Source organism: Myodes glareolus, chromosome 9 (assembly GCF_982192425.1).
Source record: "Myodes glareolus chromosome 9, mMyoGla1.1, whole genome shotgun sequence".
Classification (NCBI taxonomy): Eukaryota; Metazoa; Chordata; class Mammalia; order Rodentia; family Cricetidae; genus Myodes; species Myodes glareolus.
Genome location: NC_142034.1, coordinates 59,752,814 through 59,770,050, shown reverse-complemented (window position 1 = coordinate 59,770,050; position 17,237 = coordinate 59,752,814). Strand labels below are relative to the sequence as shown.

General features: G+C 45.2%; 1 protein-coding gene across 1 annotated transcript in view; it reads left to right on the top strand.

The window, feature by feature from the left end:
• The window catches only part of Hs3st3a1 (heparan sulfate-glucosamine 3-sulfotransferase 3A1), a 90,092-nt gene extending 79,592 nt beyond the window's left edge, over window positions 1-10,500 (top strand). Inside the window, exon 2 of the mRNA XM_085695107.2 lies at window positions 7,923-10,500. Within this exon, the coding sequence (XP_085551233.1) occupies window positions 7,923-8,544 (622 nt within the window). The 3' untranslated portion in view covers window positions 8,545-10,500. The remainder of the gene's footprint in view (window positions 1-7,922) is intronic.
• The last annotated feature ends 6,737 nt before the right edge of the window (window positions 10,501-17,237 follow it).

Below are 17,237 nucleotides of genomic sequence, written 5' to 3'. Positions count from 1 at the left end.
AGTTAAGCCCCAGACTCCCCGCTCTTTCTGTTGCCGCTCATCAGAGCCTTGAATGAGGTAAATTCGTGTCCCAAACCGTACACGGAGTCAATTGTGTTTTGCTGATGAGGAAATGGAGGCCCAAAGTCCTCCAGTGACTTGCTCAGACTTCACAGGGCTGTAAGCAGCCATATTTCAGAACAACAGCAATGCTGTGTCTCCAGCTGGGTTCCTTGAAAGAAATAATTGCTTTTTGCAGGCAATTCCAACCCTACTAACCAGAAAACTACACATGTGTTTCTATTTTGGGGTAGGGACTACCCCACCAGAAACAACTTGCTAGTTGGCAAAGTAGTCAATCATTTTCTTCCTTTAAACCTGTGCAACCCTCTTTGGAAACACCTCTGCCACCCCTAAGGCATCCTCATTTCCGGGCTCTAAACACGACCCTTAGCCTCCCCCACCATCGCCACTGAGTTCCTCTCATTTGGATTACACTGGGAGAGCCCCTTTCTCCATCCCAGAGCTGCTTGTGTTCTTCTCTAACCTGCACACTGGTTCCAGTCATTTCCATGTCAGTGATTATGCATCCATCTTGTCGGTCTAGAGACACATGACCACCCCATTCATGCAGGCAGACACCTCATCCATCTTCCGTCCAGAGCCCAGGCCTTTCTGCATCCTCCATGGTGTTCTGGGTCACTCTCTTGGGTTCTCATTCTCTCCAGCCATTGTTCAAGCTATTGTTTTTCATTTGTTTGTTTGTTTGTTTTGAGACTGGGTTTCTCTGTAGCTTTGGAGCCTGTCCTAGAACTAGCTCTTGTAGACCAGGCTTGTCCTGAACTCACAGAAATCTGCCTGCCTCTGCCTCCTGAGTGCTGGGTTTAAACGCGTGTGCCACCACCACCCAGCTCCAAGCTATTATTTAAGTCTTTGTGGATTTCTTTTCTCAGTCCCTGTAATTGCTGGCTTCTTGTCTGAATCAATATAAACAAGTCCAAAGCACAGAGGGAAGCACCAATTACCATTTAGGCTAGTGTTCTCAACTTTCCTAATGCTGCGACCCTTGGTGCCTCATGCTGTGATGACCCCCGACCATAAAATTATTTTTGTTCCTACTTCATAACTGTAACTTTATGACTATTATGAATATAATGTAAATATCTGATATGCAGGGTATCTGATATGCGACCCCCCTAAAGGGGTTGCAACCCACAGGTTGAGAGCTGTTGTATTAGGTGATATTATCATTAGTGTCTATTTTTATTATGTTATTATTAATTTACATATATATGAGGATATCATAGGCACACTTTACCTTACAGATCTGCAACAATAAACTGAGAATGCTATTTCCAAAACATTTTGCAATCACCACTCACAAAACTATCTTCAGATAATTTCTCCCTGCTGGCCAGATTCCTGAGCATCTTCTCTGTGGCAATCCCCACCACTGTGCCCACAGCTGAGATGGAAGTTATGCAGTTCTTGTGCTTCTGGTTTGTCTGGGGTGAGAGTAAAATGGTCACGGGTGGCCTCAGTAGCCAAAGCCCACTCCTTTTCCTCTGTCATCTACATTTCTACAAGTCAGAGATAAGCCTGTTTTGGCAAATGCGATTTTTGTCCTGTTTGGGCTTTACAAGGTATGTGCTTTTCCTGGAGCCTTGCGGGAAACTGCCCGTTTATTTTATATGAACATAGTAAAATATTTATTCAACTCTAACTTAAATACATAAAAACACACAAATTGGAGGATACAGCTCCACTGTAGATTTGCACAGAGTGGATGCGCTATGTGAGGAACATCCAGACAGGTGTGCTCCATCACGTTAAAAGCTTTTGTTCTTCCTTCTCCACACTGACTCCCCATGGGCAACAACCCTTTGAACATCTAGTCAGATACAGTGGTTTCTTATTTTGTTTTGTATTTCACAGGAATGTGTGTGTGTGCGTATCCATGTGCGTGCAAGCATGTGCACAGTCATGGGGGAGGCACACACATGCCTGTGAAAGTCACTGGCTGATGTCAGGTGGCTTCTGTTTTCTCCAGTTGTTTCCCCACCTCATTCTTCTGAACCAGGGTCTCTCACTGAACTTGGCTGAACTTGGAGTTCTCTAATTTGACTGAATAGGCTGGTCATTAAGCCTCAATGATCCGCTGGTCCCGTCCCCTCCCCCCGCCCCCCAGTGCCAGGATTACAGACACACCATGCTGTCTCTGGCTTTTTCCATATGTTCTAGGCCTCTGAGCTCAGGTTGGTATGCTTCATCCACTGAGCCGTCTTCCCAGCTCTGACCTCAGCTTTTCATGGAGGAAGCTGTATTACCTCCTTTTCTGTTGCTACGCTAAGACACCACGCTCAAGGCCATTTTAAAAATGTGATTATTTGTGGCTGACAGATCCACAGGGATAGATAAGAGTCCATCCCTACCATCTCAGAGAGAAAGCATAGCTGGAAGCACCATGCATGGTGGCAGAAACAGCTGAGAGCTCACATCTCAAGCCATCAGGAAACAGAGAGAGCCAACTTGAAATGGAGCAGGTCTTTGAAACTCTCAAACCCCACCGCAGTGCCATACTTCCACCGCCAAGGCCACACCTCCAACCTCATGCCCTCTCCCAAACAGGAACACTAACTGAGGACTGAGTATCCAGTGCCAAAGACTCTGAGGGACATGCCATTCAAACCACTGCAGCAGTCATACAGCAGATGCATTGCCAGGACCAGCCGTGTTTCTTAGTGTTGTTTGTGAGACTCATCCACAAGCAGGTGTGACTGGCAGATGTGAAGGTACCCATTCTGACTGCCCTGTGTTGGATATGTTTCTGGGTTTTGGTGAGCGTTTGGGGACCTTGAATTTGGGAACGTCATTAATATGTGAACATGGATGAACGGCTGTACAAAATCACGAGGTGTGAAGTTGAGTTGCTGGAGACACATGTTCAGCTCTGGGAAATGGTGTCGACCTCTCCAGAATCATTATGTCAGCTTGCTCTCCACCAGCAAGATGCCAGTTATTGTTCATCCTCACACGCACTTGAAAACTTCATTTTCTTTCAACCCGTTTATTTTTTCTTTAACTTATTGACTTGTAGGAGTTCTTTCTATATTACAGATATGGCTCTTGAGAGCTATTTTGTAAACATTTTCTCTCACTCTGGAGCTTGCCTCTTTACCCACTTGGTGGTATCATCTGATGAAAAAAAAAGCCTTATTTTTCGTTTACTCTAACTTATCATTTTATTACATTTATTTCTTCAACACATTCTATACATTTTCCCTCCATCTGAATCATGAAGCTGTTCTTGGAAATTTCCCTCCTGCTTATGTTTATAAGCAATGTGGAATTGACTTTTATGTATAGCAAAAGGGTTGAATGATTAAATGTAACTTATTAAAAACAAGTAGGAGAGGAATGTTTATCTATCCATATGCTCGTTTATTCATCCATCCATCCATCATCTGTCCATCCATCCATTCATTTGAAGCTATTTCCAGAGATGGTTGGCAGCGATTATATAGGGAACGTGGGGATCAAGAAGACAGTGAGGGCAGTAGGAACCCATTAGAAAGGGCTCAAATTGCTAGCAATGACTGAACCCACAGGTCCTTTTTGTACCTTCTGGTATATAGTAGATACATACAGAATGTAGTTGCTGAGTGGCCTGGACAGCTCTTTCTAGATGGTTCTTATGGTAACTGAGATGTCTATATGCAGACAATGGTGAAGCCTTAGTGGCCTAATCCAAGGGGGCATCCTGATTCTTAGAGGATCTGTGAGGCCCAACTGCAAAGGGCAGGTGCATCCCCTGCTCATTGTGGAGAGGGAGCGCCCTCCAGGTCCTTCGAAAACTTCTGCCATAAACTATTGTCCCATAGAGATCACCCAGTAGTGGATCAGCTCCAAAGTGAAGGTGGCTTGGTGTCCAAAGCAGACACGAGCTCAGAGGAACAGCTCTTTCTGGCGTGATGGCCCCTTGTGGGAGATAATCAATCCACTTACAGAATGTGCTGGTCTCTCCCAGCACAACCAGTCAACTTATGTCTCTCCAAAGACAGGGCCCAGCTCATGACCTTCAATGTCTGTGGTGATGCTACACATTCCAGGGTCATGATAAACAAGGTATTTGTGATTTTATCTGGAGTCCTATTATTTGGACCGAGGGGCCCTCCTGCCATTTGGGAATCAGGGCATTGGTCATCACCCTCTTCCGAGTAATGCTTCCTATGAGCTCTGCAGCCGTCACATTGACAGTCCTGTAGAGGCCGGATTCCTGGGGCATTAGGCTTGGCTTTTCTGTTGAAATGGATAAACTGAGTTTAAGTTGTCTCCCCTGATCCCTGGCAGCCTTTAGAAGGGATAAGCCACAAACGCGATTTTCTGATTTCAGATCAGCTTGACAAACTGTCAAAAATTATTTTATTTCCCTTTGGTCTAGCAAGATGAAAACAAAACCACAACCCCTTTGCGTACTCAGCCCCTGCACTTAGTTATCTTTAAGTTGAAAGATGCAATCTAGCTAGATCCAGCTTTCAAAGCCTTTGTTCCTTCTTGAGTGCTTAAAGCTGAAGACCCGTTGTAAACTGTGCTTAGCGTAAAGTTCACCGTCTCTGTGTCCTAATGGCGCAGGAGCGCTAACCACACATGCGCAGTGTCATCAGTCTCCAGAACTCTTGCTCTTGAATTGCTACCCGTGGTGCAGCAGTTCTCTGCTCCCCTCTAACCAGTAGGGTTACTCCACCCCATGAGTGACAGGAGGTTGATGAGGCTAGTTTTTTGGGGAAGTCCTGTTTGGCCCATCTCCCTTCAAGCGCCGATTTGGGATAAGCTTTTTAAAATATGGCTCCTTTTTCTGAGGTTTAGTAGTGTCTGTTTTGGCCAAGCACAGACTGCAGCTTCAGTCTTCAAGGAAGGTTCCCTGAGGGTTTCCAGAGACAAGCCAGCCAGGAGCTCCAGAGAGCAGTCTGCTATCTCTTTAAGATCCAAGGCAAAATGTGAAGTCAAGTCTTTATAACTCCAGGAGTCCAGACAAAGAGGCAGAGATCTGCCTCTGTGTCTTTAAGACAACACACACCCCTCACCCCTCCAGAGTATTTGGTGTTTTCTTAGAGCCCAAGACTTTTTCATAACTTTGATCAAATTCCTTTCACTGGGAAATCCCACCATCTTGAGACAGCCTTGTACAAGGGCATCGTAAGTTTTGGAGGCAGCTTGGTCTAACTGACCCCTCAGAGAATCTGGCATGCACAGGTGAGGAAGGGCGATGGGCATCTCAGTCAAGTGGCATGCACTCTGGGCTGTGCTCGCCTACACCCAGCCCTCGAGGTATAGTTAAGAGATGGTTAATGTGGCGTATTCTTTTATAAATTGCAAAATTCTTTAAATATTAAAAATAAGAGCTGAACACCAGAAATCAAGTATCCAACTAGCATTGCCCCACAAAGAAGAGGAAAATCATGTGATTAAAATTGCCAAAGAAACAAATAAAGGAGGAAGACTCGCTCCGTCGTGTAAGCCGAGGCATTGTTAGCACTAGACACTGCAAAGGCCAAGGCATATGTGCCAGAAATAACCCACATGGGAAGCACGAATACTTGCGAAGTAATTGAGCGGATGTCTGCCAGTTGGCTTTAAGACAATTCAGTTGGCATGGTTAGAGAGTAGATGGGACGGGGGGGCGGGGGGAGCTCATAAATGAAATTAGCCACCGTTACATGTTCTTGAAGGAGGTATGAAGTGCGTGAGGCTTACTTGACATGTTTTCGTCTTTTACGTTTGACATTTCCCACTTAATGTGTACTTAGCAGATTGTGTAGGTGGGGAAGGCGGCAATGCAGCAACAAAGAGAAGCCCCAACACAGAGCAGATCCTTTTTAGTACAAACGCAAAATAGATACTACGGAACTGTGAAAGCAAAACCACCATGAGAATTAAAAAATAAACACAGCCATGGCTGATTCGTGCTTCAAAAGGGAAATCAGAACTCTTCAGTGTAACTGATGGGTATTGACAAAATGATGCTTAAGAAAGTTGATCAAGTCCCAACTGAAGAATAAAGAAGACAGACTGGAAGTTAAAAAAAAAAAAAAAAAAAAAAAAAAGCGGGGCTGGAGAGATGGCTCAGAGGTAAGGGCATTGCCTGCTCTTCCAAAGGTCCTGAGTTCAATTCCCAGCAACCACATGGTGGCTCACAGCCATCTGTAATGAGGTCTGGTGCCCTCTTCTGGCCTGCAGGCATACACACAGACAGAATATTGTATACATAATAATAAATAAATAAATAAATAAATATTTAAAAAAAAAAAAAAAAAAAAAAAAGCATATAGTTAAACCCCTTGGAAGGGATCAACAAAGCACAGCTTAAAAACAAAGGAAGCATTAAAAAAAAGATGCAAATCAGTGAATTAGAAAATGGGGGCGGGGGGTCTAACCAAGAAGGAATGAAGAAAGACAGAATACACAAACTGGCCAAGAATGGAGACAGAACGCTCACTCGATGATTTTTAGTAACATAATTGTCTCAAATCCACACAAGGCAGGGGCAGGTAGAGTATCAGAGAAGGTCAGCGTCCATACAGGAAAGAGGAAGGCACCCAGCGCTCACGAACACAAACATTACCAGTCCTGGATGGAAGGGACTCCTATCAAATGCCAAAGGAATAGAAAAGAAATAAAGATATTTAGAACAGGACAATCAGGACTTTTAAAACCATCACAAACGAGATGGAAGGAGCCCTGAGGAGCTGTGAAGACAAGCATTTTGTGTTATATAAAAGTCATTTTCTCTGGACTCATGAGGCTTACCAGCCCCACAAAGAGCCCCAGTAGGGGTCTGAAATCCAGGCTAATACCACCGACCCCCCCCTCCCCGCTACCTACCTTTGTTTTCCCCACATGCCCTGTCCCTTTGCGTGCAGCTGCAGCATTATGTGTGCTCCCGTGTCAGTACGCGGGTGTCCTTGTCACTGTCCTTTGCCTTTGGTGGGTGGGTGGGGGGCTTACATTCCACAGGGACTTTGATAAGGTTTTGATTAAGTGACTAACGGACAGGTAGTGTATACAAAGTGGATATGCTGGACAAAGGAATGATTCGTGTCCTGGATAGACAGAAGGGGACTGTGGGAGATCCCACTGTGCTGCTTGGAACGGCATGCAACTTAAAAATTACAGATTGTTTAGTCCTAAAATTCCTGTGCAGTAATTTTGGGCTGTTGTTGGAGACAAGTAATCAAAGGTAGGGTAGAGTAAATCGTTGAAAGGGCAGACAGTTGTACATTTTGAAATTCGACTTCAAAGGAGGGGCTGGAGAGATGGCTAAGGGATTCAGAGGACCTGCTGCTCTTTCAGAGGACCAGAGTTCAGCCTCAGGAGGCACACAGCCATCTTTAACTTCGACCCCAGGAGAGCCAAGGGTCACTTCCAGTCACCAGAAGTACCAGTCGTCATTTGTAAAAACCCATGCATAATTGTACAAAACCACATATAGTTAAAAAAAAATAAGTCCTTAAAAAGGGATTCCTTTGTTAATGAGGAAACCCGTTTTGAGAGAAATTGTTGGCATGTGTATAAACGACAAGGCTACACTTGGAGCAGGTATGGACAGAAAGGCATCAGGTATTTTAATGCCATTTGATAATATGAAGTTGTAATTCACCTACAGAAAGCACTGGTGCCGAGTATCATAGATGGATAACTAAAACAGTCTTTATTCTGTGTTGGGAGCATTTCTGAGCTCTTGAGGTGCATTAATTGCCACAAGAATTGTCTGACAGGAGCGATACAAGTGTTCTGAGGTCCATGCTCAGGAAATCAGGGAGCTGGAGCTACAACCTGCCAGGAATATCTGAACTCAGATTGGATGCTTCTCCAGTTCTTGGGGTCCAGAAGGAAACTTGGCTTACTCTCTCCCCAGATTCTAACATGGTTTCTGCCTCCCGCAGGGACCTGATGCCCAGAACCCTGGAGGGACAGATCACCATGGAGAAGACGCCCAGCTACTTTGTGACCCGGGAGGCACCAGCGCGCATCTCGGCCATGTCCAAAGACACCAAGCTCATCGTGGTGGTGCGCGATCCGGTGACCAGGGCCATCTCAGACTACACGCAGACGCTGTCCAAACGGCCGGACATCCCCAGCTTCGAGAGCCTGACTTTCCGCAACCGCAGCGCGGGCCTCATCGACACGTCCTGGAGCGCCATCCAGATCGGCCTGTACGCCAAGCACCTGGAGCCCTGGCTGCGCCACTTCCCGCTGGGCCAGATGCTCTTCGTGAGCGGGGAGCGGCTGGTCAGCGACCCTGCCGGGGAGCTGCGCCGCGTACAGGATTTCCTGGGCCTCAAGCGCATCATCACGGACAAGCACTTCTACTTCAACCAGACCAAGGGCTTCCCGTGCCTCAAAAAGGCGGAGGGCAGCGGCAAGCCGCACTGCCTGGGCAAGACCAAGGGTCGTGCACACCCCGCCATTGCGCGCGAGGTGCTGCGGCAGCTGCGTGACTTTTACAGGCCCTTCAACCGCAAGTTCTACCAGATGACCGGCCGCGACTTCGGCTGGGATGGATAGCAGATATAATTTAAAAAGAAAAAAATATCAAAATATAATATATTTTTTTACCAGTCGGTAGAGAAAAGACATTTTAATATTTGTGTATTAAGTATGTGTTGCAGTAGTTTATTTTTTTTTCTCCTGTTCCCATGAATAACCAGCATCAAATTTGTGCGCAGCAGGAAAGGAGATTTCTCTTATCCGAGCCCCTCCCACCTTCAGTTTGTTTATGTTCTGAGCACTTTTTTGCAAGGATAAGCACCAGTCACTGCTAAACAGTTTAAGAAAATTCTCGGCGTAAACCTCCCTTCTGTTAAGTACATACAGAAACCTGATATAGTTGAGACCCGGCCTTCCCTTTTTCTATCTTTCTCCCGTACCACTTTTTCTGCTAAGTCACTTCGCAGTTAATGATCCTCTATGTGCGCACGGGGCAGTTTTCCGTTGTAGTTTCGACCTTTACGCTACTGCCGTAAGCGGGTAGGGCATTTTCGAAGATCATCATTTTCTGCATTAGAGGTAAGGGAAACTGAGTCTCAGGGAGGTTGAATGACTTGTCCTAAAGCCGGGTGCTGGATCCAGGACAAAATCCTGTCTGCCACTTCAACTCTGTCTTATAATAGGGAGAGGGGGTTGCTTAAGACACCTGACGCTTTAGAAGCTCTGGAGTGACCCCACGAGGGCAGAGGGGCCTTGTTCCTGCAATCTGAGTTCCAGGCTGGCCTATGGCACACAGCCTCATTACATAGCTGTATTCACGGAAGTCACTGAAATGGGGATACAAGCTCTCTGGGGAGCCTGCCTTGCCTCTTGGCTGATCAAAGAGCGCTGAGCCAAGGAAATCTGACCCATGGGTGGTCATCTGAGTTGCAGAGAAATTCCTGAATTCTTCTATTGAGGGAAGATGGGCAGAAACAACCAAGAGTGTAGCAGAGTGCCACTTTCCTTGTTCTTGAAAGAAAATCTCCCTTTCTGTGCAGTATCTCATCCCTGACCTCAGTTAGGAAGACTTTCCAGCTCCCCCAGTTTTCAGATTGAGAGACCTGTCCCTCAGTCGCTCTGCCCCCCTCCCCATTTCCTTCTCATAGGAGTTATAACCTAAAGTTCATTAGGGATTGGAAAACATCCAAAGAAGCACAGTTGTGGGTGGAATCCCACCCCTGCTTGCCTGTCCCCTGTCTAAATAGCTCAAATGAATCAACAGTTTATTGAGAGTGCTCCTTGCTCTCTGAGTGGGTATTAACGAGATTAGCATTAATGGGAATTAAATTGCTTTAGCGAGGAGCACATAGGCACTGAACGTATACAGCTTTCTTCATTAGTCCGTCAGCAACATTTTATTACAGGTTTAAGACCAGAAAGGAAATGTTTGCTATTCCATCAATATTGTCTTTATGTACTAAAATTTAAAGGGCCAGATACTCTAGTATACTAAAATAATATTCTGCTTTCCTCTGCTGTCAATCAAGTTAATACTGTTTTACAGTATGCTGGCTGACTCTAAGCTTGTCATAGATGCTCCGTCACAGATGTCCACGTCTCTTAAGAAAACTAATACGGGTTCAAAGGGAGTGAAAACTGCTTTTTAACTTTCTACATATTTTGTCATCTGCAGGTTTATTTGTTAATATCCCACTTATGGGAATTAAGCCCCAAACTCAGGTCCCTTTTTCACTTTGTCTCCTTCCCCTCCGTGCCCTCAGCATCCAGCACCACTGTCTGTTTTTAGACGACGTGAGTCATCACCAGCGGCCACGAGAGACTCGCTTTAAGCGCTGCTCACCTTTTAATTTGTTCTGTTTGTGCTTCTGAATCTTTTGTACTCCTCTCTCTGCCTGTCATTATGCAAAAGCGGCTTGCACAAAGCCGGAATTGTATCTAACAGCTGCACTCAGTAACCTTCCTCTTTTCCCATGGAAGAGCTAATAAAAGAACAAAATTGAGTGCCAAGGATCTCAATTTTGCTTTGTCAGAGTTTGCGGATGTTTTTGTTCATATGATTTAAGATACGAATGAAAAGAGTCCTCCAGGCAAGCTTTCAAGCTTGTAAGTGTCCTTAAAAGTGTCTAAAGTTTTGAATCTTGGTCTAATGGATAATGAACAAGACTGAGGTTCTCTCAGTTTCACAGAGGACAGGCAAGAGAAGGTTTCTGCCTTCTGTGGAGAGGGCACTCCTGCTGTGAATGGAATTGGCCTCCCATTTATGCCATCCAGTTAGCTACACCAAACAATAGGCTTTGATCTCAGGTGGAACGTGAGCCCTCCTTCCTTGAGCTGTTTTCTATGAAGCCATGCACACCACCCTGCGCTTTCCTTTGGGCTGGAACATCGTCCACGACAGCAGCTTCAGGCTGAACCCCAGCTTCTGGACCATGGGTACAGCGTAAGAAAGTATCACTGAACAGCTGAGATCCATTGATATTATTTCAATATCTGGGCAGGAACAAGCTCTTAGAAAAAAATATATCTTTTATCCTACAAGGATTAAACCACACTCTAATTTTCTTATGTTTGTAAGATCTTCAACCTTAAAATAAACTTCAAGGGCAATGTGGCTCAAATCTTCAGCTTGCATTCCAATAGAGGGTTTATAAACACAGATGCATCAGTAAGTGCCCAGCCCCCAATTTTACAGTTGCAAATGGAATGAGTTTCTCTTAGCATCCTCATCTGTTCTGCCAGCTGAGCCATACCAAAACTGTCACCCACAAATGGATCAGTAAAATAGCAATGCCGTATAGCCACAGAGCAGACTACCCCTTCAGCAGCTGAGAGCAATTACCGCTCTGCCAGAGGACCAGAGCTCGGTTCCTGGCACTCACAATTGCCTGTGAATGCAGTCCGGTGATCTAATGCCTTCTTCTAGCCTCTGGAAGCACCACAAGTGCACGCACGCACACACATACATGCGTGCGCACAGACACACACACACATACGTACAGAGAGAGAGTAACACTTCATCACACTCTAAACAGCAGCTCTCAACTCTCATTAACATTTACTTTACAGATGAAGAAGTTGAGATTCAAGAGCATGGTCCTTAACAAAAGGTAACTTTCCATCCATAGAAATATCAAGCGGCCCTTTTTGGTGTCCCTAGAGGTCAGAGCTACGGATACCTCAAAGGCCGGTGTCCTGATTGCTACCAAATACCCTGTACGACCCAGATGGACTTTCAAGACAAAGAGTGGTGTCAATCAAGATGCCAATCATGCCGAGGTTCCCAGCTTAAAATGAAGTCAGTCAGTCATAAGGCCGGTGTGTGTCTATGAATACAAGCTACGTTTGTACTGACGCTTGATTACTAGCCTCTCCAACACCAGTCCAGCATTTTTGTCGGAACTTGTAGTGAGGACATCCACATGTGATGCCCTTTGCCAAGAGACATACTAAAGAGAACACAATCGGCCCTTTCTTGTTGCAGTTTCAGGAGCAACTCCTAACAGACAGAGAAGGGCATCTCCATGAAGTGGGATCAGTAAACTTCAGGAGGGAAAAAATGACCTAACAGAACAGGCATTCTCAAGTTCAAACACTGTAGTTTCAATTTCTGTCCATAATGCCATGGCAGTATTTCTTGTCATATGACAAAAACAGAGTGACTAGAGAGAGGCAAATCGCCCATTTCACCCAAATGACTCAATTCAGACTGGTGTTTAACAGTTACCAATGTCCTCAGGTTGCTAAGTGACAGCAAAGACGGGAAATTCCTGTTGCCTCAAAGCACCGAAATCCTTGTGTTTTCTTTTCGTAGATCCAGGGGAAAGCAGCCATGGCTCTAAGCATAGGGCGAGTCCCTGATACTCAGTCCCATGGAAGCTGCACTGTAAGAAATCACTCAAATTCTGCAGCATCAACGAAAAGAGGACTCCACCATCCTGCACCTCGAGCCCCTTTGGGAAACATCAGTGATACTATAGTATTCCTGACCCTTGAAACAATGCCATCAACATGCAGACACATCTGTATTTAGCCTTGGTCCTGGGCGAGGATTCTATGAACAGGAAATTACGGCCTCTTCCTTAGATAATGGAGTGCTGGGATGGCAGGCCTTCTCTTTGAAGATGACAAAAGATGGATCTGGGAAAATTAAGAGACCTTGCAACACTTTGAGTGAAGTGATAACATGGTGGAGTTTAGCTGTGCTGGGAGAAAATGAAACTAAAGATAGAAATTGTTTCTAATATATGAACCCATTGTGAAGTATTAGGCGATACTAGTTAGTATGTTTGGGGCTATAACCCACACTCTTAGTTTCGTTTAGTTGGTGGTATCCTTTAAATAGTCATATACTCAACAACGTACTTTCCCCAAGTTTTACTGTCAACTAAAAGGTGAAGTCAGTGGGGGACACATTCTGTTGAGCCTTTTCCCTCCTTACCTGGCTGGATGCCATAGTCTCAGTACTTTTGAGAATCCGGCATGAGAAGATTTGGTCCTTGGTTAGCTCTGCTTGGTGGTACATGACTAGGCTGTCTTTCTAGTTTGAGGTTAATCTGTTACTCTCCACACTGCCACACCCTGGCTCATGTGCCCCAGGTCTCTCTCCAGGTCACTTTGTAGTGTCTCTAGATGTTTGTCACCCCTGGAACCTTACTTTTGCTGAGAATTGTGTGATGGGTCCTATTGCCTCCCACCTCTGGTTGTCTGGTGCCTCTTCTAACCGTATGTTGTTGGTATGACTGATCATGTGTCCCTGGCTTTCCTAGCCTTTCCAAATGCACATACTCAATGGTGTTCACGAGCTGTTGCAGGCTCCTGGGGAGAGTCTGTAGTGCACCCTGAGGTGCTGCTGTCAGCGTCAGCTCTCTGAGAGCCGTGAGAATGCCTGATGCCAATGCCTAGAAGCTACAGGTGCTTCGGTCCCCAAGAGATTTCACTCTGAGAAAATGTCCCAAATGAAGACAAATGAATCAATGTCAAAGTATGAGGCACACACTCTGTCGGAGATGGAATGTTCTTCTTACTAGAAGGACGGACACTTGGCTTCCAGTGCCTCGCCTCACCTCTCACCACCAGTAGGAGGAATCCAGCCAGTAACGAGGCTTTCCATTCTGAAAGATCATCTCCCACCAGGCTACTGGTGGATTTTCTTTCCTGCCTGTCCTCCCACAAAGCGCTGGAGCTTGGAGTTCTTTATTTCAAGCCTCGAACAGTGAACAGCCGGAGAAGTGTAGTAATTAGAGGAACTTTCTAGTAATTTCACTGCAATTTTTCAATAGAAACAAAGGTCTTTTACCGAGGACATCAATTGACACCCCTAAAACCAAACCTCGTGTTCATCCCTGGCTATAAGATCTTACCCTAAATCCTGCATCAGTTGTTTGGTTACTAAACGACTAACTAAATAGTCTAGAATGGTGATTCTGGACCTTCCTATTGAATAAGATGGCGCAGTCACACACAGCTTAAAGTTTGAGCTTTCATTACATTGAAATCTGTAATCTTTCATTACAGATTTAAAAACAATTATATGGTCCACCACAGTTCTTTTCCATTGACCACAGACCCACTGTGGTTCACAACCCAATGATGTACAAAAGCTTTTACAGAAACTTTTAATCTTGAATTCTTTCTATTTCTCTTACACAGTAACTCAAAACCCTTCTATCAAAGTTTGTGCATATATTCTACATTCCTCTTTCCTTTTCAACAGACCCTCAACTGTCATTTCTCCCTCCAGGTAATGATTTTCCTCCAACGTCATACTTCATTTTCCATGAAAACTGCTCAGCCTTTATCTTCTCCTCTCTTGGCTTCCTTACCTCTCTCAGAATGCAAGTCTCCATCCGAGGGTAAGTTCTCATGAGGAAGGAATTCCCTTCGGGCCAACCTTCAACTGTGCTGGTTTGAAGTTTCCCTCTGTTAATGGGAAATCCAAGAACACCAAACAACTTTGGCCTTCACTGTGCAGGGTCCGCCAAGAGTAGAGCTGGCCCTTCTGCATCGATACATAAATCCTGATCTCTTTCGGAGTCCTTGACCTCTGCCACTGGCTGAGGCGGCTAACTTAAAAGCTCAACATCAAGAGAACGATGGCTGATCAGTCCTCGCTGCGCACAGTGAGTGCCCAGAAGATCGGAAGCGTGTCTCTTCCACTGGTCTCATCCAGTCTATTTTCGCTGGGGTTACAAATCTCCACCACACATTCACGGTACCCACTGTTGTGTTCCCTCACCACGTCTTCAGTGTTTACCCCTCAGGGTTGCAGCAGTATTTCATTTGTATTTTAATGAATTAAATTTGCCTGAGGAAGAGAATACAGAACAGCCACACTAGTCCGCCATACAGGCCAGGCAGTGATGGCTTCCACCTTTAATTCCAGCAGCCACACTAGTGGTGGTGCACACTCTCCTTTAATCCCAGCACTAGGGAGGAGTCTAAGACAGGAGGAGAAAGGTCTCAGCTGAGTCTCATTCTGAACATTAGTGAAAGCAAGATCGCCATTTTCAGGCTGAGGTAGAGGTTAAGAGCCAGTGGCTGACTGTTTTGCCTTTCTGATCTTCAGGTTGAACCCCAATATCCAGCTCTGGGTTTTTATTATCGTGCTACAGATGTCTTACCAAACTGCTCTCCTCCTGTTCCTTCCCATTATGGGAAGGATCTCCCTTTTACTTGCTCTATTCGGGTCCCATTCCTCCCCTCCCCCCAACCTGCTTTGTCAGTTATACTATCAAGTCGCTTGTCTGTGCTTCTGTTTCTGGGGTGTTTTTTAGGAAGCTGGACCTGTTGTGATCTGTGGGTCCCTGTGAGTCCATCGCCTCCTTCAGAAAGATTGCTGCCCATGTGCTGTTTGGGTGGAGGGATGAGAACGATTGTGAACAATGTACCTACTGCTGTTGATTATCTGAGAATCGTGTTGTGATTCCACCTCTTTGGGTAGAGAAAGTACCCCTGAGATAGAGTTTCACTCTATAGCCCAGAAACTTCAGCGATTCACCTGTCTCGGCCTGGCAAGAACTAGGATTTTGAGCATGCATGCCATACCTTCTCCCACCTCTTCTTTTTAATGATATGTTTCAGACTTCCAGTCCCTTCTACCCTAATGATGAAACTCTGTGCCCCGTGAACAATGTATATTTGACTTCACTACCGATGGTGAAGTCAACTGAATCAGTATTGTGGAATTCCCATTTTTTATTTATGAGTCAAACCAACAATAATGAGCAAAAACCACTGTCAGGGTCTTGTCCATCCCCAAGATATGTCTAGAGACATTACATGTTTCTTTGTTTTTGAATATTCTTAATCTTATATGGGTCAATGTTTTGCCTACATGCATATATGTACATCATGTGTCTATCAAGGATGCCAGAAGAGGGCACATGGTTGCTGGGAATCAAACCAGGGTCCTGTACAAGAGCAGCTAGTGCTCTTAATGGCTGAGTCACCACTCTAGCCCCTGGAGACATTTGTGAATGGTGCTGTCAGCAGTGACTACTTTGAGTCTATTTTAAGAAATGATCACTCTTCACTCCATCAGTCTGTTCCTCATAGTGCCTGGAAACTATACCTAGAGTTTGCCGTTATTCATGGATACCAATGCCAGGCATTGCAATGCGCAGCTATCATCTTGGAACTGAGACCAGAGCAGAAACAATCACAAGTTCAAAGCCAGCCTAGGCTAGAGAATGAGAGCCTGTCTCAGGAGAATCAACAACTCTACCCTTTCACCCACAAAGCCACCAAATTGTCTGTGCCTTATGACCACAAAATACTTTTTTTTTTCTACAAAGCGTCACATTTGCCAGGATAAGAGAAAAGGTCACTGTCTTTGAAATGCGCCACCGTGTGTCTCTTCCCTTGCTCCAGGATGTCCTGATATTACCCCAGCCTTGAGCTCTGGGACCGTATCTTATATATTTCCTTCCCAGTTTCTAAAATAGTTTTTCCAGAAAGACTCAGCAAGGAAGTTCTTACTAACAACTTTAAATGGAGGCTCTTCTGATCCATTCATTTTGTCCCTTTAATTTTCAGGCTGCCCCCAGCCTTGAATAGTAAAATATAGCAATAAGAAAACTCCTTCCTTCCTGTGTTAACTGTGGCTTCTCTCTTTGATCTGGTCCAGACAGGCTGCTTTGACCTGCTCTTTTCTGTAACTTCTCAAGCTCCTAGTGAGTCTTCTGTCTCTTGTGCCCTTTCAATTTTCAAATAAAAAGGAGGCCAGAAACAACCACCTTTGCAGGTCTTTCTGCAAAGTCATTTAGGAATGGGGGCTGTGCTTTCTGCCTGAGATCAGTCACCCCTGTACCTTCTGAATCTAGGGTTCACTGGCAGGTGTTGGGGAGAGAAGGAACGACTGCTTCCTGATCAGGAAACTAGATCAGCCTGGAAATGTGGGAATTCACTCTGATTCTGTGGGCATTTTCTCTTTCATCTTCTGGACTCCATCAAAACATTTTAACACACACACACACACACACACACACACACACTACAGTCTTAATCACTGAGTGTATAATTCAGTATGCTATCTGCTTTGCCTATGTTGTCTTAGAACCATTATTTTCATTCACTTCTAATCTTACCCCTAACAGAAACTCCCTGTTCATTAAACATTAACTTCCCACTCTTTGCACTGCCTGTCCCTGGTGACCACCATGTTACTTTACGTCTCCACGAATGGCGACTCTAGACACTTGTCTAAGTGGAGTATTGTGGTAGGCGGCACTTTGTAACCGCTTCATTTCCCTAGTACAACCGTTTTAAGC